We start from the raw sequence: 20,444 nt of genomic DNA, 5'->3' as shown, positions 1-20,444 counted from the left end.
GGCACTCTTCAGATGGTCACTCACACCAGCAAATTCCTTTAAGGTGTGGATTGGCCACACTGAGTGGGGCCCCTAGAAAAGCCCACTTAGGCCGTTACAGCTGAGCAGTGGGTTCTACTGGAGTTGATGAGGGTTCAGTACTCTAACAATGTAAACAGGTTAGAATGCATCCCCATCTTTCCCCCGGGGGTGGGGGTGGGGGACTTGGAAACAGCAGGCTGTGAAGTGTGCGGTGGGAACGTGGGTGAGCTGACTCTCTGTGCGATTCCAGAATCAATGACAGGATGCTCTCAGAGGCTGAAACTGGAAAAGAGCTCACTCCCTGGGGAGTTTTCCAAAATCAATCGCCGGGGCTGCATGGCCGGTCCTCACAGAGGGGACTGCGGTGCCACCCCTGGCCTTGGGCTAGTGGGCCTGGGCAGCTCCTTCTAACCATGAGGTGCCAGTGTCCTCATCTGGGAGCCCCACGGAGAGACTGCCCTCAGCCCCAGGTGGCCAAACCATATGCAGGGGCCCAGAAATCTCTGTAGATCCCTGGGAGCTCTCCTGACATTCCCTCTGGCCTCTTCACATAGGAAGGCCAGTGAAAGGCTCTTGAGATGCAGGGCCAGGGCCAGCCCCCAGCAACTATAGGAACCAAACAAGCCCTGAGTTTCCCAAGTGCAACCAAAGATCAGTCTGCACTTGCTGTATTAATTCCCATCTTTTCCTGGTAAGGCTGAGATGACGTGGTTTTCCAATTCAGACAGGAAGCAAACCGGCATCCCAGAACCAGTTAACTCAAGGCATCCCACTCTTTGCAGGGGATGGGATGGGGAACTTCCCTCTGGCTACTTCTGACTGGGCACATAACACTGCTGGGAGAGGCAGCTTCTGTATATGGGAATGCTGACTCTGTGAGAAATCAGTGACCTGGCCCCTGGAAAAGGGCTGGCTTCTGGAATGGAGGGCTGAACAACCAGAAGCTGAGCACAGCTGTTGGTCACCTGGTCCAAACTGGGTACCTGACAGGTCAGGGACAACTGTTGGGTCCCTGGGAGTACGCTCCCTACTGACTTTTCACATGCTCTTCAGTAAGTGAGAACAAGGCAGTCATGGTTTCTGCACAAATATTTTGCCTCTCCAGCAATAACAACAGTGGGAAAAGACTCCGTGCTGGCAACAGCCACTGCCCGGGTTAAGGAGAATGGGGTGCTCTGTCATTTCCTCATTCAAGGCACCAACAGGCATCTGAGGGGGAGCAAAAGCGAGCCTACCAGTCGCCATCTGACATTTTAGCAGCTTGGTGATGTTACGACCAGATGTGATAAAGACAAGTCTTTGAGAGCCATCAGACCATGGTCATAGCAGGGTAGGGTATGTGGGGCGGGGGCAGCAGGAGAGGGCTGGGTAAGCATCAAGCAGGACAACAGAAAGGGCCATCCAAAATGTTTTTGCAAACAGTGTAAGCACAGGCTAGGTTTCTCATTTGCGGGCCAGATCAATCATTCTCGAGGACTACGGTGGCAGTCACAGAGCCAAGCGTGACTGACCAAGATGGCCCTGGCCCAGACCCCAGCTGGAGACTGGACACAGGGGAAGGGAAACAATTTAGATGACCCTGAGCCATACATAGCACACCCCGTGAAACTCAGTGAAAACCACAGGTGGGGGAAGCCAAAAACAAGTATACAGTCTTTAGAGTGCTTTTGCTTTAACGACATCACCGTATATATGTTTATATATACTTGCCGCTACAATTTTCTAAAAATAAAACCAACATGAAAATCAATTAGGTAACAGAAAAGGAAGATCGACAGAGATTGGGGGAGAGAGCACAGCAGGTTAAATATCGCAAAAAATGATGACTTATTGCAGCTAAAAACAGCCAACGTGGACCAAGAGCGTTCAAGCTGGTCTGGCCCAGGGTCTTGGGGGATGAGGCCAGCAAGGGGTATGATGTGAGTTGCTCTACCAGGAAACTAGGCATGCGCAGGAGAGGGCGATGTAGGAATTCCCAGCTCCACCCAGTTATACCATCAGGGGTTGAGGACATCTGGTCTCTTTTATCTTTGTGTCCATGACCCGTGAATTCTACGTGCCCAGGACATGTGCAGGGAGAGACTGAATGAGAAGGCGGCCTTGAGCAATCGTTGTGCAATGCAGCCCAGCACAGAGCTGCCGATCTCCCCTAGGGGTTCTACTTCTACCAGAGTGGACAACCGGCTTGGTCACCAGCTGAGGGAGGTTTTGTCTCAGGCTAGATCTGACCGCAGGGAAAGTCACCGACTAGAAAACAGTAGGAGACTGTTCACCAGTGTGATTTTGAAAGTCCAACTGAGTGCCAGAAATGGGCCCAGTGAAAGGTTGCTTTGTGCAGACACCCCAAAGTCAAGTGCTAACTAGGAAATCCAGTGTGGGTTCTTGTACCCCTGCAGCTTTCCTGACTGTCCGATACAACACGAGGGAGGACACGTGTGAGACACCGATGAGCAAGGCTGGGCTAGAGGGGATGGGCGTGGTGCACGCCTGCCCCCAGCATACGGAAGGGCAGCCAGGAAGCTGGGCACGTGCTGTCGACCGAGGCCACCAGTGCCACACCCTGCCAGCCAGCAGGTGGTTGAGGCACTGGAGAGCTGGCTTGTTGGCTCGGCCAACAAACCTTGGCCACATCCTGGTACCCAGAAACTAAGTAGTTATGCCCACTGCCTGCACATCACTTTGAGCACAGAGCACTCCAGGAGACCTGCTGAAACTGTAGCTTATTCAATTTTCATCCCCATTATAGGCCATCTCTGACTTACGTAAGGGTCTGTTCCAGAACTTCCACGTAAGCATACTTTGATGAAGGCTGTAAGCGGTTTACATCGGGAGACGGTTAAGCAGGCATATGTCTGGTCATAAATTCAGGAGAGAGCCCCTGGCAGCCCAGTTAGGGTCCTGCTGTTCTGCCATTAGCATTAGATTATTTTATAACCGAGCATAACTTACACGTTATGAATGACAACTTTATAGCTGAGTTATGGAATATTTCATATAAAGTGGAATTTACATAAGTCTGGGCTTATGGAGGTTAGGGAGGGTGTATCTTCCTAAGTCTCATAAAATACCACTTTGCTGCCTTGTCGTGGCGTGGATTTGGGTGTCATGAGGCTTAAATCACACCCTCGTGGACCTGTCTTATAGTCCATTTTACCTATCTGTCCACGGAAAATCTACACTTGGAATAATAGCTTTGTATCTCCCTAATATGTTAGGTTTTATAGCAGATATTTTCACAAAATTTCACCCCAACATACCTATGAAGTTGGAAGGGCACATAGCACTCACCCCAGTTGATCCATGGGGGGAACTGAGGCCCCGGGTCCAACGAGTCAGTTTTGAACCAGGACCAGGACTGACTGTCAGGCCTGAGGAGTGCCAGGCCAGCAGCTGTCCCACTGTTCTGTGCTCCAGGATTAGCTTGGCCCCGAAGCAGTGGCATTAAAAGGGACTGCACCGTCCCTGTTTGATATAGGCTGTCTGGACACCAGGATGGGCTGTACAACCCTGCAAATGTCAGCCAGGCAGAGCGAGGAGGCCTCTTCCCGGCCAGGGGTTGGGGAGGAGGGCTGGGCTGGCCACACGGAGCAGAAAGCCAACACCACACAGCAGTCCTACCCCATGCTCCACTCATCCCCACAACGGGCTCTACACAACAGGGGTACACACGTCGGACACCCACTCAGACTCGCTGACGAACTGGGGACAGACCAGGCGAGCAGGGCCGTTTCTGCTTCACATCTTTCTGGTTTAGGCACGGGCTAGATGCAAGAGGAGCTGGCAGGAGGCAGTGCTCCCCGTGAAGGAGGGTTCTTAGGATGCGTCCTGAAGGGTGGGGGTCACTCCACCTACCACACTGCTACTGCACTTGTTTCCTTACTAAAGGGTTTGATCAAGTGCAGCAATGGAGAATGGACACCCTCTCCCAATACACACGAGGCCCCCCTTCCCTCGGTCCAGGGCAGCCTTCGACCTACATCATCGTTTGGGGAGCTAGGACAGTGGGTATTTCCCAGCGCCACCAGCCAGACTCAGCAGGTACACAAGGTACAGGTGAGGACACAGCAGCAGCTGCCACGGGTTCATGGTGTGGCTGTGAAGTTTCCCTCCTGTGCCTTCACAGAACTGCTGTGGGTACAAGGGCACACGTTATGAACTCCGTTTTGCAGCTAGAAAAACTGAGGCTCAAAGCAGTCAGGTGACCAGCCAAGGTCACACAGCTAGTGAGTGATCAAGTTCACATACTCACATACATTAACTCCAAGCCCTTAAGAACTTAACAAGAACTTTTTAAAAAAAAAATAATGTTTTAGTTCCAAAATGGCAATTCTACATTTACTTCTCCACTCTCTTTTGGGGGAGAGGGGTGGGGTGAGGGAAGGGGGCGACTACAAAATGTTCGTCTTTTAAAACAAGCATACGTCTGAATTTCTAAAGTGTAGGAAGGCCCACGGATAGCGTTTCTAGGCACCCGAGTGTTAGACTTAACAAAAACAATCACGTTACAGGACACAAAATTTGCTACTTACATTCACTTCAGTTATAGCAATATCAACGACGCTACCAACAACAATTAAGGCATCAAAAGTGTTCCATGCATCAGTGAAATAGTGCTGTTAGGGCAAGCATTCAGAAGCCACAGAGAGGAAGCACAACAGGAAAAAAGAAGAAAAGGACAGTGTTATAAAAGGGGAACATTCTAGCATTATGCCACCCGGCTACTTGAAAAATCACCCTAAAACAAACACACGTTACAGGTACATCACTTTGGGTGTTGCTGCTGACACAGCGAATAAAAACAATTAGAGACGCCCATCTCGCCCTGCCTACCAGTGACTTGGGAAATGCTGCAGGAGTCAGCCCTCCAAAAGGTGATCTGTGTCTGGAAAGGCCTGGGATAAAGCTCTACCCTCACAAGCCTCTTGTCCACGGCTCTCATTAGAAATGCCTGGTTTTAGATCAAGTGAAGTTGGGACCTGTGACTTGTCCAGGTGATGCCAGTGCGGGACAGGGAGCGGAATGTGCACAGACAGAGAAAGAACACGAGGCGGGCGGCCACGGCGGGCGCATACTCACGTCGGCTTCGCTGAGGGCCACGTCTATAATGCTGCCGATTACGATGAGGGAGTCAAACGTGTTCCAGGCGTCACTAAAATACCCCTGGACAGAGCAGGCAGGGGGCAGACTTTTATGAGCACGTAGGAACGAAACGCCACACGGATCATACGGGGATATATCCGAGGCCCCGCAGCACCCATGGCAACCAGGTGGGGTGGGAGAGCCAGAGGGAGGCAACAATACCATCCACTGGTAGAAAGGGACACAGGATAGGGGGCACCTGCATGTGTGAGAGAGGGCACACACACACACTCAAACACATGCACACACTCACGGTGCAGACCCATGGCCCTGAGCAGCACCAGGTCAAGCAGAGCATCTGCAGGGCAGGGGCAGAGGGGCAGCACCCGGAAATCCTGCCCTTGTGCCTGGGATCACGACTTCACACTTTCTGGGATTTCAGCCCTTACAAAGGGGAGTCAGCAGGCCCTCCCCCTGCTCCTTCCATGGGGTACCCAGCCACACCACGTCCTTCTCTTTCCCAGTGAAAGAGCACTGTGACCAGGCATTTCACACGTTCTCCATTCTGTGCCCTTAAAGCAGCAACCGTTTCTGTTCCTCATGCATGCAAGAGTTACAGAAGGTGTGCTCTGTTCTCCCAGAACTCTTGGGCACACGAGGACAGAGGCACAGTGATGCACACAGTCCAGGGCACAGAGCTGTGCCAGGGGAACTCACTCTGGGCCGGGGGGGCAGGAGACCGTGTAGGGAGCCCACTGGAGGTCTCACAAAGGAAACGGACCATCAAGGGTTATGATGTGCTAAGCGTCCCATTGACTTTAAGAGAATCCACCTTGGTCCCTAGCTCTCCTCCTTTCCCTCTCCACCCTCCAGGCAGGAGGACTCCTTGCCAGCCCTCAGAACCACCAACAGGTTCTTCCCCTGATCCTGATGGCTCTACAATCCCAGCCCTAACTCTGTCTACCCAAACCCACTTCCTCCCTCAAGGTCGGACCAAATGCCAGCCCCTCGAAGGCACCTTTTCAGATCCTCCTGACGTCCACTTCTGCCTCTCTCTCTCTCACATCCTCATCACTGAATTTTGGGTCTTTTCAGGTTTACCCCACTGAAAACCCTCTGTGCTGACTCTTACATCCCCTCCTCTACTGACCCCACTATCTACCCTGGAACCTTGAGCCTGCTGCTCAACATACTGCAGGGTCTTTCTTCCACTGACCTAGCATCCTATCATCCTTCGGATCTCCATATCCTACAGCGATCATGATGGCACAATGTCCCTAGGACTGTGACTTATCAATCCATCTATCTATCTCCCTATCTACGGCATACATTTTACATATTCCCTCTTGTGGGCTCACACATTTTATGCCTGCTGCCTCCTGACATTCTGTCTGCAAATCAATGATGTCTTTTCAAGAAATCAGAACATGTTTTGGAAATAAAAAATTTCAGGTCTGAATTACATAAAAAGCAGTCAAGCATGCTTACAACTGGGTACACTTAGTGCAGATGAAGAAAACCAGAACAGAAGGTACTTTGAAGTGTCAGGTTCCATGAACTCATGATCAATACAGGCCCCAAGGAAGCCACTGCAGAGCCCAGCCTTTGGTGACAGATAGAAAATGTGGACATGTTGGCCATCCTGATAACTGGAGTAGGGATGCTTATTCTGGTTACCGTTGATCACTCTAAGTGCATTTACGGGGAAGCTATGATACTGACTGATGGTTTGAGCTTTTAAAAGTTTCATCTTGAATAATGTAAGATTTTCCCACCCAACTGCCATGACTTCTCACCCACTGCTCCCCTCTCTCCTCCCGTCCTCTGTCACATGTTACCTTGTTGGCTGCCATCCTCCCAGACCCCCTTCTCTGGCCTCCAACAGGTAAACAAAGGGATTCTGCCTGCACCAATTCTGACAACCTGTGCACATGTCTAAATGGGACAAGTCTTCACGAACGCCACGTTTAGCGCCTTCTGGCTTTTCTTCCCAATGATCCATGATTCTTGGCTGCCAGATGGGGCCAAGGCCAGCCCCTGTGAGGACCAGACTAGGCCCGCTGAGCACGCCAGTCCTGCTGGCTGGCCAGGAGACAGAGCTCGCACCTGGACCGGAATGAGCACACGGCTTCCTTCAGGGGGAAGGCCTCCTAACACACAAGGCAGCTGGGTCGGGGTGCTGAGTTGCTGCCGCGCGGGTGCCCCGATCATCCAAGTGCCGGGTTCCCTTATTCACGGGCAACAGGCATCTGACTGGCAGCCTTGCCACAGACTCTACTCTGAGGGCCAGAGCCCGTCCTTCCCTTCCTGGATTTAACAGCAACTCCAAAGTTAAGGGGAGGATGCTGGTCATTCCCACCTCCTCTAGAGAGGGGCTGATGCCTCACTGAGACAGGACACCGTAACACTCAGGCCTCCAGCGTCCACAGAGCAGCTGAAAATCCCGAGTTCCTCCTCCTCTCCTGTCTGGGCACACAACCAGCCCCTGCTCACTTCTGCACCCTGCACACTGCTCCCCCTCGACCCCTGTTATAGCAGGCTGTTTGCCTGAGGCCAAGGCCACCACCTGCATACCTATTTTGGACTTTATTCCTAAAGAGCTCCTCCCTTGCTTTTCTAGAATTATCAGTACTTACCTTTGGATCATTCCCATTGGCCTACACACTATTCACCAACTGGCCCGTTCTGAAAATCACCTTAAACCAATGCAATAGGGGCTTAACATTGGGGGTCCTGGAACGTTTTGGCAATCTTGTCAACCCTCTTCAGAAGATCCCTTACACTCACAAAATTGTGCCCACGTCCTAGAGGACTCCTGGGCGGATGGTACACACCCCTGACCCAGGCAACAGGCACAGTCTGAGCCCATGAAGTCTGGCCCAAAGTCCTGGCTAGGGAGAGGGATATTTGGTCTCAAGTGTTATTTGGCATTAGAATAAATCACCTAGAGTAGATGTGGTCACTGAAGAGCTGTAACAACAGTATCAAATTTTCTTTCCAGGAAGTGGAGGATGTCCTTGAAAAAGATTGCTAAGGCTTTGATAGGAGCCTTTATTCCTGTCAGGGACCCTGGGTCAGGGAATGCCATCCCGGGGGGCTGGTGGCAGAAGATACCAGCCTCCATGGTGTTGCAGCTCTGCATGGACGTATGAGAATGTCACCAAAACACTCTATTATTCCCCCAAACCCAACTACCCTTTACTTTTCCCAAGCCCAAGTGGCCAGGAGTATAAATTAGACATTTTCGAGGTAGAACCAAGATCAAAATGCAGACCTGGGAACAAAGTGTGGCTGTTTGGAGAAAAGCCCACAGCCAAGGCAGCTAACCTGGCCTCGGGCACATGCTGAACAAAGACAGGTGACATGAGGAAGCACAAAGAGGGGCCTCAGGAAAATGGAAGTGCTCCTTACTTCCTGCAGGAACCAGTACTTTGGAAAAGGCCCTTCTTTTCAATCTCCCTCCCTGGAGCCAGAGAATTCACCAGAGAATTCCAGTGGCTTCCCCTCAGAGTACTGGAGGGAAAGGCCAGGGAAGTGGCTTATCTCTTACTTAAGTCATGACCTCTCTTCCATTTACAACCTGAGGATGGCACAGTCACCTCCAAGTCAAAAGTGCAGTCTAGAGCGTGCAAGATCAACACCGATGGTGGGTTTTCCCTTGGGGAGCAGACAATACACTCAACAGCTTGCTTGCTTTTCCCTAATTCTTGGGCTCTTCGGCTCCTTACCACCCTCCACTCTGGCCTAACCAACACTCAGAATACCTCTTCCCACGCAGTAAGCCTGCCTCGCCGGCCAGGGCAGCTCCCAGCTATGGGTTCCCTACCTCGGCCCTCCCCGCTTGTGGAGGTGGGGTGATCTGACGTGCAGATCCCGGACTTCTCCCTAAATGTGTGCTCCTGGGATGCCCCACCTCTCCATTAGCCTCTTGAATACAGAAGTCCCCATGGTCAGGTTTCCCAGCTCCTTTTAACCGATCCTCCTGACAGTGCTTCCTCGTCCATCCATCAGGGAGGATTTTGTCCAACTTCACTCTCTGGATTTGTATCCCAGAAGGGCTGCAAGCCCATCTCTCCTGACAGATGCTGACAAGTTTTCCTAGAAGGTGTTCCCCTCACTATGGAGAATGTTGCCCCGAGGGGCCCTGCAACAAATTCCAAACAGAGACAAGGGCTTTTCTGAGACGAGACCCAGGGGCTAGGGTTCCCAACCCTTTGTCCCACGTGTCCATCTCCTGGAAGATTCTTCCTCAGCAGCCTCTACAACTGGGTTCCTCAGCCCTACTGCCCCTCCGAGAGGGAGGAGGGGCCTCACTGACTTCTTGGTGAAAGCCTCCTCACCTGGGTTTGCTTTGTCAACCCAGAAGAGAAAAACAAGGAAAAGTCCGGGAGCGTTTTAAGAAGAGCTTTGTTTCCTGGTGAATTGATTCTTTCCTGCTCCTCAACATAAAATCTGTCTCTCCTGGTTTCAGTGAATGCAGACACCGTGCTCTGCAAGCAAAGAGATGCTCCTATTGCTATTTTATGCTATGGAAATATCTTGCTGGGCAAAACAACAAAGCAGCACAATTTCTAGCGGAAATCACTCATTTTAAAACCCTGATTAATCAGCACTGATTAAAAATTAGCTACTCGTTTCCCTCTTGATATCAACCACTCTTATCACATGCCACCAAACCCTCCTCCCAGGTCTGGTCTCAGCAGGTTACTGGGCAGAGGGGTGTACAAGCCCCTTGGTGTGCCGGCCGGCTAGCAGGCACATGTTCGCACACACACACACACACACACACACACACACACGCACGCACGCGTGTGCTCTCTCACACATACATGCCATGGGCGAGTGTGCCTTCTCTTCAGCCCAGAATAAGCTCTCAAAAACTTCAGAGCTTAATCACCAGGCAGGGGAAGACACGGTAAGGGCATCTAGAATGTTCCAGAGATATGTTCCGTGTTGCATCTTCTCAAGTCCTTTTGATGTTCTTATTTGGCAACCTTTTTCAACAGTCCAGACAAATATTGTTCAAAGAAGTAAAGGTGACAGGGAAGCAAACCAAAAATCTCAAAGGAAATTAAGATGAATTTGGAAAAGGAGGAAATGCTTATGTATGTAGATATGGACAAGTCACAGTAAATAACATCTGGCCATGCATAAAGTGCCAAATTTGACCCCACTGCAATCACCCCAAGTGATCACTTACAAGTGTCCTTTCTTTTTGGTCCACAAAGATCTGATAAAGATTGCATAGAAATTAATTCAAATTAAAGAAAGGAACAGTTTTGGATTAGAATTCCATGTAAATATGGAGTATGTGAAAACCATCACTTTGTAATCGAAGTCTCAGTAAAATCAGTGTCATCGGATACCTTACACACAGATGAACAAATAACCGGGTCACTGAATTCTGTCACCATTTCATTCTAATGGTTTGGGGCTTTTCTAGCAAAGAAGCTGAGGGTCAAATGTCCCCCGGCCCCGCTGGGGTCTGCTCCTCTGTCTATGGTTTTAGAACAAGGGGGCATCGTTACTTGACGATGATGGTGGTGGCGGTCAGAGTAACAGTACCGGCATGTCCACAGCATGTTACCACATGCCAGGTACTTCTCTAAGCATGGCACAGATAGTGATTCTTTATCCCTCACAGCTGCCTTGTGACACAGAACCAGCAGTGCCCTCATTTTTCAGGCAAGGAAACTGAAGCGCAGAGCAGTGAAGGAACTCACTCGCGTTAGCAAACGGGGAGTATGGGTTTGGACCCAAAGTCGTGTGTGCACTTTGACACCGTTCCATCAGCCTCTTCAACCACAGATACTGACAACTAGGGGACTGGATTCACACCCTCCCCTAATGCGAGAGGATATGCTGACTAGCCCAACAGAGTTTAACAAACTTCATGTCTTGTTTGGTCTTAAAGTCAAGTGACATTTTTCTAAGTCAAATAAACGAAAGGTGGCACGGCAGGAGGAGATCTCCAACTGGTAGAACTTTCCATAAAAGGTGAAAAAGAAGCTGTAGACCAAGAACAAATAAAACCAAAGACTTTCTCCTGGAAACCTAAGAGTAAAATCAAGGCTGAATTCTTTCTAATGGGTTCTGTTTAAAACAGTGTCTCCAGTGCTCAAGCGATGAGGCAAGTTTCCCTGAGAAAGCATGACGTGTTATTCTAGAGACTGAAAACCTAGTTTCAAACAATTTCCATCCTGCAAATTCCCAATTCTGTACCCCTTTCTTCTTTTTCTCAGAATTGTTTTTATGAGGTTTTGTTTTGTAGTTTTGCTTTCCAATATGTACCCAGATGCCCTAATCAGATTCTAACGTTCTCAGGTGATAACCCAGTTATCGGCCAGAGCAATTCAGCGTAACTCAGTAACACACAATGAACAGGAAGTGTGTGCTTCTCTGGGGTGATTCAACAACAGTCTTCGGAAGGTGGGTCCAGCTACTCACCTTAGGTTTAAATGCAATGACTTTCAAAACCATCTCGACGGTGAACACCCCAGTGAAGACCATGTTCAGAATGTCCATGGCGTCATTAAATATCTTGGACTGCTCGTGGTGCTGTGGACGATGACAGAGGCATGGTTCTCAGAAGACCCAGCCCAGCCAGCCTCACAAAAGGAGGTTCCCCAGCCCCCTGGTCCCTGTAGGCATCCACCCTCTGCTTGGACATGGAGGCAACCTTCACTGGTTCTAGCGCACGTGATTAACTCACCACAAAGCACAGGGGAGCCTTGACAGAATGAGGATGATTGGAAGATGAAGGGGAAATACATCCATGTCCTCTGCTCAGGATGAAGGGAACCCACCCTTCCTCCTGGCTGGGTTTATGTTCAGGGCCTTGACCCAGGCACAAGGCAGAACCCACCCAAATGTCTACGACTAAAGGTAGGATTTGGTTGGAGATCATTTTGATGCCATTATTAGGTCCACGTTCAATAAAAGGCCATATTATCTTGACCTCACACTTCTTCCCTACATTGGCATGTGGTCCTTCTCGTTCATAAAGACTTCTTAAATTTACAAAAACATGCCAGAAAATGTCCCTCTGGTGGCTTTTAGACCCATTTTCTAAACAGCACTGGGAGTTGGTTTGATTTGCTCAAGTTGTGTGGAAACTGGATCTAGACCTTGGCTTCTGTGCTAGGGAATTATCTACTCAACAGTATAACTGCCAGACCTGCTCACTGTTAATACCAACTTGGCCAACTGAAGGGAGTTACATGCCTTGCCCCCAGTATAGTAAGAAGTGGCTATAATGCAGGTCAAGCTCTTCCCCATGAACTGGAAGATTCCCCACTCTCATACTGAGAGCTCCTTGAGGACAGAAATGTGACTTATGTTTTGTTTTTCAACACTGGGTGTTTACTTTGTGACAGGCCCAGTGCCAGTGCCTGATGTGAATTTTCCAGTGCATAGATATGCCTCTGGCATAGATATGATAGATTTCCTATTTTGCCAATGAAGAAAGCAAGGCTCGGAGGATTTAAATAACCTTGCCAAGATTGCCCATCTGGTAAGGAGTAAGGCAGGACTGGAATGCCTGTCTGTCCAACTCCACACAGACCAAGCTTTAGTCCTCAGATGCTCCCTGGCCGCAGGAGGCCCATAGTAAATGTTTACAGAATTGAATGCCAGGTCCAGGCTCCAGGGAAATGTTACCTATGGTCATGCTGTAGAGGTGGTCTCTTAAACAAGAGGGCCATCCTAGATGCCTGCCGTGACAGCTGTTAGCCAGAATGGGACTCTGGCCAAACTACAGCCTAGATTCATCAGAAAATCAAACCCATTCTCTTGTGACGGGGTGGCATGCCCCCCTGAGAATTTGGGGCAGGGGGCTGTGCAGAAGGCCCAGACGTGACCCCCACGGCTGTCTCCATTTTTACCTGCATGGCCAAGCAGAGTGTGTTGAGCATGATGAGGACAAACATCATGTATTCGAAAGGCGAGGAGTTCACCACGTACCAGAACTTGTACTGGTAGGGGTTTTTGGGGATGTATCTCCGCAAGGGACGTGCTTTCAAGGCGTATTCGACACACTGACGCTGCAACGGCAAAAAAAGAGCAAGGAGGGGTCCTGAGCACACCCATGGGAGTCGGATATACTTCCGCCCGCTTTGAAAGGACGGACACGCACCCACCGAGGGGGACTGTGGACCAGGGGGAAACCACAATAGCCACTCCCACGGGTGCCTTGGTCACTGGCCAAGGGCCTCTAGCTCCGTCACCTCATCAACCCCTCACAGCAACCTGGGGGGTGGGTTAGCAGAGCACCGAGTCTGCTTCCATTTTCCTTATTAAGACGGAAGGCCAGAGCCGTGAAATGCCTTGCTGGAGGTTCTTTGGTACACAAGCAGAGGAGCAGAGCCTAACCCAGGCCTCATCCCTACCTTTCCTCTCTGCTGGTGCATTATGCCTGCAGTTCTGGCACCTCTAGCAAAGGAAGCCAGGTAACAAGAGGCACAGAAATCCTGTGGAGCCAGAGAGGCTGGACTCACTCCCCAAGACAGGATCCACATGAGACACCTCTTGGGAGCCAGACCGTATTAACCACACGTGTCTAATGGTGTGTCTGCCTGGGACCTTCTGACACTCGGGAGCTTGTCATGTTCATCTCAGAGCCCCCAGGATGTGGTCAGAAATGATGGCCAGAGCACTGTCCTTCTCACTCACTCTGGGGCTGAGACTGGTCCACCCTTTTCAGCCCAGAGGGACCTCCAGCCCCGTGGGCTCAGTGTAAGGCCCCACTTGCTCTTAGACCCAGACCAACTCCATTCTCCTGCTTTGACCCTGGGTTCTGACTTCAGATAGGCTCCCTCTGTCCAGAATCTGGCCCTGCTGTGACCCCTCACACTGACTCCAGGGACCCCCAATTCGAACCTCTTCTGGACCTCAAGTGCTGACACAATTGTAGCTCTGGTTCTGCCACCTCAGCCAGCCTGGGCCTCGCCCTGACATTCTCCTTCCAGGGGCTGGGAGGTGGGAGGAGTGGGGGATGATGAGGAGCAGGACCAGGCTTCCTTCTGATCACCCCTTATGGGATCTGAAGGGACGCCCTGACAACTCAAAGCAACATCTTCCTACAAACCAAGCCGGCCCTGTCCTCATTGCCCCAGAGGGCACAGCTGCGGCCGGAGACAGCCAGCCTTACCACAGCCACTTCCTCTCAGGAACCCAGGCTGGCAGATGTTCCCTGCTCCTATGTCATCATCAAATGGGAGTGCTAGCAAACCAGGGCCCAGGGGAAACTCCCAGAGCAGAATCTCCACCTCACCATCTTTTAGCGCTGGAAGGGACCTCTAAAAGCAACTCCTGGGTGTCCTCAATCTACAGCAAGCCCAGAGAGGAGCAGGTCTCCTGGCTCTCTCATATCATCACTCAATCAGAGCCAAAGGCCCCTGCTGCTATCAGATTTGTTCAAACAAGGCAGTGGATAACGGGAGAATGACACCAGTGCAATATTAGACACAGGTTTAAAGTTAGTGACTTTTCCTGCAGTGTGATAGGTTACTTCCTCCTAAGTCAATGGTTCTCAACCATGGGACATTTGGCAATGTCTGGAGAGGTCTTCTGGTTGTCAAAACTCAGGGCAGCGGGTTGCTACTGGAATTGAGTGGGTATAGTCCAGGGATTCTGTTAAACATCCTACAAAGCACACAATGCTCAACTGAAAATTATCTAGCCTAAAATATCAATGGTGCTGAGGTTGAGGAGATAAGACACAATCCACGCCGCCCCCTCCCCCCCCCCCCCCGTAAGGGCTGTGGGAGGAGCAGTGGGTGCTTTCCGGCCCCTGGCCACATCCCCCACCAAGCTTACGAGCCATCACTCATGGGTCATGCCTGCAGAAGGTGGCCTAAGCATTCTTTGACTTCTCCATAGGGTGGGGTTGATTTCACAATTACAAGGTCTGATCTGTATCTGAGAAACGCGCTCTCCCCAGCAAGGACTCAAAGTGGCTGAGAGGGTGCTGTGAACAGGCCCCGAGTCCCCGGGACAGCCAGCGGATGCACGCCTTCTGTGTGCACAGAAGAAGCTGGCAACACACAAGCCACTCCTCTCTTGCTTAAGGGACAGAAGCCCAAACAGTGTGTGACTTTAACCTGATTTTTGTCCAGCTCACAGTTCTTATACTCTTTCTCTCCCTGCTCCTGAAATGTGACGATGACGAAGCCCACAAAGATGTTCATCATGAAGAAAGCCACAATGATGATGTAGATGATGAAGAAGATGGAGATCTCCACGCGGTAGTTGTAGATGGGGCCAACATTCTCTCCGTTGGAGTCGATGGCTTTATACAGCAACCTGGAGAACAGAAGCACTGGGTGAGCCCTGCCGCCTGCCCAGACATGCACCTCTTCTGACGACCTCTGTGGGCCCACCCCCTGCCTGTCAGACCCTTCCCTCGGAGCCCACCCATAGCCCCTGGACACACAGGTCCCCGAGGCACCCTCCTTGGCATTAGGCCCAGCCGGCCCAGCGCCCAGAGGAGGGGACACCTGAGATACATTTGTTGACTGATGTTTTGAGGACATGAAAAAGATTTCATGGATATTCAACAATGCTCCTTTTTACTGACAGATGGGAGAGAGGAAGGACACCACGTGTAAGACACTGGCAGAACTGAAAACTGTACACACGCCAACAAGGACAATAAGCGAGCAACCCGGGATTTCCAAAGAACTGAGAAGTTCCCCAAACTGAAATATACACAGAAATTAAATATATGCTAAGCAGAACTCTCAGTAGGAAGAAAGGAAATTACCGTAAGATCCCCAAGTTAAAATTACCCCCACTCTGATGCAGATTCAGCACTGTCAGGGCACCCACCCCACGCTGGGCTGTGCTACACACTTTCACAGCCATCTGCAAAGGCAGACATTACAGTCATCCCCATTGGGAAGCTCACAGAGCGATCTAGGTGACCAAAGTCATACTCCTTGGGGGCAAAGCCAGCAGATGAGCCCAGCTCCTCTGAGCCCCAGGTCCCAAATCTGCTCACTTTCCCTCACCTGCCATCCTGATTTGCTAAAACACACTGCTGAAAACCCAAGAGTGCAGCCAGTGCCTCCACAGAGTAAAGGGGCTCACTCCTGCCTCTTTTCTCCCCAGGACCAGTTCCCTAATGAACAAACCCCACCCAACTGCCCTCTTCCTCCCACAGGCTCTCCTGTAAAACTTCTGACTCTCCCATGCATCCAGAGAGTTCTGCCAGCCTGACAGAGTGAACTTGTCCACCTTCTGCAGTTCCTCTGGGCGTGAGAACTTGACATTCGGGACTCTGCGTATGTACATACATCTAGGTGGCAGGAGCTGGGGCTGGGGTGGGTATCAGAGCACAGGGAACAAAGGTGTAAGAGACTTCCCTTTTGTATTCTACCTTCTTCCCTGCTTCTGGATTTTTTTTTTTTTAACTTTACTCATCAAAATCCTAGCCATCCTTCAGAACCCTATTCTGCACATCTCTGACATGGCAGAAGCTCCTGCCTGGTTTGACTGCCTGATACTCTGACTAGCTTCGGGCCTTGAAGAGAGGAACATGTTGAGACCACTGTTTCTCCCACAGGGCTTAACACAGCACGCTGCACGAAGCTGGTACCAAAAGCACATTTTATGAATGAGCGAGTGAGCGGGTCAGTGAAAGACATGGCACTTTGGCAGCCACCCATGTCTGGCGCACATTAGAACTGGGAACGAATGACTGAACGACTGAATGGATGGCTTGGGACATTATCGAGGTGTTCTCTATACTTACGCAGGCCAGCCCTCAAACGTGGAGACCGTGAACAGCGCCATCATAGCAGAAAGGACGTTGTCAAAGTTGAAATCACTATTTTGCCAGATCCTCTCACGGACCACAGGGTTATCAACGTCCCCATCCTTGTAGAGGATGAAAAGCCCCCTAAGGAGGAAAAGAAGTGTGGGTTGTTCTGGCTTGACCTGAGATCAGTCACAGCTGCTCCAAGGCCACGTCCAGGCACCATTGCACTGTCTGCCAGCCAGGCCCCACCTCTGGGCCGAGCACAGCCTGAGTTTTTCCTCTTCTTGTCCTGCGTTTACTCTAGTCTACAGTTCCAATAATCACTGAGGACCTACTAGTTTAATGAGTATTCTCTAGAGCAACTAGGCAGATATCCAGCATATGGCTGATAACAAATGAAAACTACCCAACAGTAAACGCCTCTCATATGCGATGGGCTCAACGCATACACTGAAGACTCAGAGGCTCTGGCCTGGAGAATTCTGCAAGCTCCGGGAAGCAAGCCCGGGTACACCCTCCTCTCAGCCTTTTGGCTATAATCACACTCTTTCTCTTTGTATTAACGATATTCCCAGTTTTCTTTCCAAAATAATTCTATAATTTCTGATACACAATATTTGTCATCGAATTTCATTTCTGGAAAGGGGCCAATGTCTTTATTCCACAGATGGGGAAGCAGAGGCTTAGTGAGAGAAGAGAAGGGGTCTTCACCCTGCTGCCTTGCCGCATAAACTCCAGGGGGGGGCGCCCCCCCCCCCCCCCCCCCCCTGCAGCCTGCATGGATGATGCCCCCGGAGGTGCACAATCAGTCACACTGAGGCTGATATACTCTGACCGCACCTTCTGCTGAAAAGAAACCCCAAATGGAATGTAAGCAGTGCAAGCAAGTCCTCAGTCGGTGCCGTCCCAAAGGGATGGGGACACACAGAACTCTACGCAGTCTTACAACCTGAGGCAATGGTTTCGTGTCTGCCTTCATATTCTTCCGGACATGTTGGGATAAGAGGCACGAGTATTTCTCACTTTGTCTCTCCTCTGCCTGTTCTTGTGAATAAAAACATGCCCCGAATGTGGGTGCCAAGAGCAAGGGGAGAAAGGCAGCCTGGAAAACATGTCGGTAGAGGCTAGCCAGCTCCTGAATGCCAGGGAGTTGAGCTTCGAGTTCCAGTTGGGGGAGGGGGATTTATCCATGTGGCTGGAAGGTGGGGGGGCTCTCTGGGGAATTTTGGAATTGTTATTTTAGGTTTCAGTGCATGCCCTCCCCCTGATTTTAGAGATTCTATACCAAACATCAAAAGCCATCTATCCATTCTTTTGGGGGTGATAAAGGTTTGGAACTAGAACGAGTAGGCCATGCTTGTCCCACAGTGTGACTGTACTAAATGTCACTGAATTGCACAGTTTAAAATGATTACTTTTATGATATGTGAATGTCACTTCAAAACTACCACCACCCCCCCCCCCCCACCCATCCTCTCTCCAGCCATGAGCTGAGCATATAAGCCTCTCACAATCCATGATGAAAACTTCTGAAAAGTGAGCAAAAGCAGACCCTCCAAGTGTCTTATTTGTGCTTCCTCGTTCCCTACTCTCACGTTCAGGACACTCACCTGCACTCTTCGGGGTTACTTTTGGCTTCGTCCGTGCAGCGATAGAACTTCCCCTGCATACAGAAGAGATAGGCAGTCAAATGCAGGCTCCCCACAAAGAGATCAGCTGGGCTTCAGGCCAGAAGGCACATCCACGTACCTTGAACAACTGGACCCCGATGCAGGCGAACATGAACTGGAGAAGGGTGGTGACGATCATGATGTTGCCAATGGTCCGGATGGCCACGAAGACACACTGGACCACGTGCTGGGGAGAGAGGACCCGGGGAAGGCAGAGGGATGTCATCTGCTTTTGTTGTTTCAGCCACAGGGCGAGCTAATACCCATCAGGATTTTCTACGTTTATGTGCATTTTTATATGATTTTCCAAATTTGTGCCTCCCTTGCACTTGTTTTTCAGGTAGTTATCTGTGGGGAGTTACCCCCTGTGCAGTGGGGCCACCTGGGAGGAGCACCCTACAGACCAGCCCCTCCCTGGTTTCCTCCAAAGTGGTTTAGTCAGAAGAAACACTACCAGGTGCGGCACTGCCTGGCACACAGGTCCACAGGGACCCCTGCCCCCCATAAAAGGACTCAGGAAAATGCAAAACCTCTGGCCTTTTATACAACCTGCATGAGAATAGATTTAAAGACCAAAATAAACCCAAGATCATATTATTTGTTTAATTTAATTTTTTCAGTTTATTTCTTTTAGCAATCTGTACCCCAACGTGGCACTCAAGCGCACGACCCTGAGATCAAGCATTGCGTGCTCCTCTGATTGAGCCAGCCAGGCACCCCAACCCAAGAAAATACTAATAATTTTTAAAAAGTAATAGAACAGTAATCTCATAAAGAAAAATAAATTAGCAAAGAGAAAGAAAATATTTGTAAAATGCTTTCAGCACTTGTCAGAGGTAGCGTCACTGGTTAGAAATGGCCTTTCCAGGGGCACCTGGGTGGCTCAGTCGGTTAAGCGACCAACTTTGGCTCAGGTCATGAGCTTGTGGTTCTTGTGTTCGAGCTCCACATCGAGCCATCTGTGGTCAGCATCAGATCCTCTGTCTCCTTCTCTCTCTCTGCCCCCCCCACCCCCGTGTGCGTGCACATGCATGCTCTCTCTCCCAAAAATAAAAACATTAAAAAATAATAATAAAATGTTCAGAATAAAAAAAAAAAAAAGAAATGTCCTTTCCAAATGTACAGCCGTGTAAAACCCATCAAGCCTCAGCCCAGCTCTGGCCCCAACCAAAGCAGCCTGGGCCGGAGGGCAGAAATCCAAACCTTAAGTCCTTTCGCTCTGTTGATCGCCCTGAGCGGCCTCAGGACCCTTAAGACCCTCAGAATCTTCACAACAGAGATGGCACTGGATCTAAGGAAAAGAGCAAAGAAGGAAGGCAGAGTGTATTACAATCAGATAAAATACTTTGGAATTATTTCACGTGGCCTTCACTGTAGGACCATGGCCCGGATGGGGCTGAGCTCACCTCCCCCCAGTGCCCCTCCCCCCAGCACCCTCCCTCCCTCTCTCTCTCTCTCTCTCTCACACACACACACACACACACACACACACAGACACTCACACTCACACACACATAGGTCTTTCTCCATCCAGCCCACACTCACGGCCCCTCTTGGGCCAGGCCCATGGGACTCGCAGAGGCCCTGACTGGGGCGCGGAGCTAAGGCAGCAGAGGCACAATTTAGCAATTTCCTTTGTCCTTTTTGCTCAGTGTAAATGCTAGGCAGTCCTTGGCTTTCAGGCTGCAGGTCTGTTTGGTCGGGTTTGCTCTCAGAGGTGGGAGAGCTGCTGTGGTGCCCTGGGCGGGGCTTCTCTGGCCTCTGCGGAGTTCGCTGTTGGGTGGGACACAATCACCACCTGTGTGGTGGGGCTGACAACGGAGGGGATGCAGGACAAGCTGCCAGGAGAGCACATCCTCCGGGAGCTGGGGACATGGTAGCCATGTGAGTCCAGGGGTCAGCGGGACAAAGGCGGG

At 50.6% G+C, this 20,444-nt stretch overlaps 1 protein-coding gene across 19 annotated transcripts in view; it reads right to left on the bottom strand.

The window, feature by feature from the left end:
* The window catches only part of CACNA1D (calcium voltage-gated channel subunit alpha1 D), a 302,816-nt gene that overhangs the window by 43,169 nt on the left and 239,203 nt on the right, over positions 1 to 20,444 (bottom strand). For 9 of the 19 annotated variants that reach the window (XM_078442946.2, XM_060631306.3, XM_078442943.2 and 6 more), the window contains 9 exons: positions 19,732 to 19,819; positions 18,608 to 18,715; positions 18,469 to 18,521; positions 16,853 to 16,999; positions 15,201 to 15,402; positions 12,984 to 13,142; positions 11,548 to 11,658; positions 5,098 to 5,181; positions 4,551 to 4,634 (listed from right to left, as the gene is read on the bottom strand). In XM_078442946.2, coding sequence (XP_078299072.1) covers positions 4,551 to 4,634; positions 5,098 to 5,181; positions 11,548 to 11,658; positions 12,984 to 13,142; positions 15,201 to 15,402; positions 16,853 to 16,999; positions 18,469 to 18,521; positions 18,608 to 18,715; positions 19,732 to 19,819 — 1,036 coding nt within the window. The remainder of the gene's footprint in view (positions 1 to 4,550; positions 4,635 to 5,097; positions 5,182 to 11,547; positions 11,659 to 12,983; positions 13,143 to 15,200; positions 15,403 to 16,852; positions 17,000 to 18,468; positions 18,522 to 18,607; positions 18,716 to 19,731; positions 19,820 to 20,444) is intronic. The other 10 variants (XM_060631299.3, XM_060631301.3, XM_060631303.3 and 7 more) reach the window with 2 other exon arrangements.

This window comes from Panthera onca, chromosome A2 (assembly GCF_046562875.1).
Source record: "Panthera onca isolate mPanOnc1 chromosome A2, mPanOnc1 haplotype 2, whole genome shotgun sequence".
Lineage (NCBI taxonomy): Eukaryota > Metazoa > Chordata > Mammalia > Carnivora > Felidae > Panthera > Panthera onca.
This window is presented reverse-complemented; position numbering and strand designations above follow the sequence as displayed.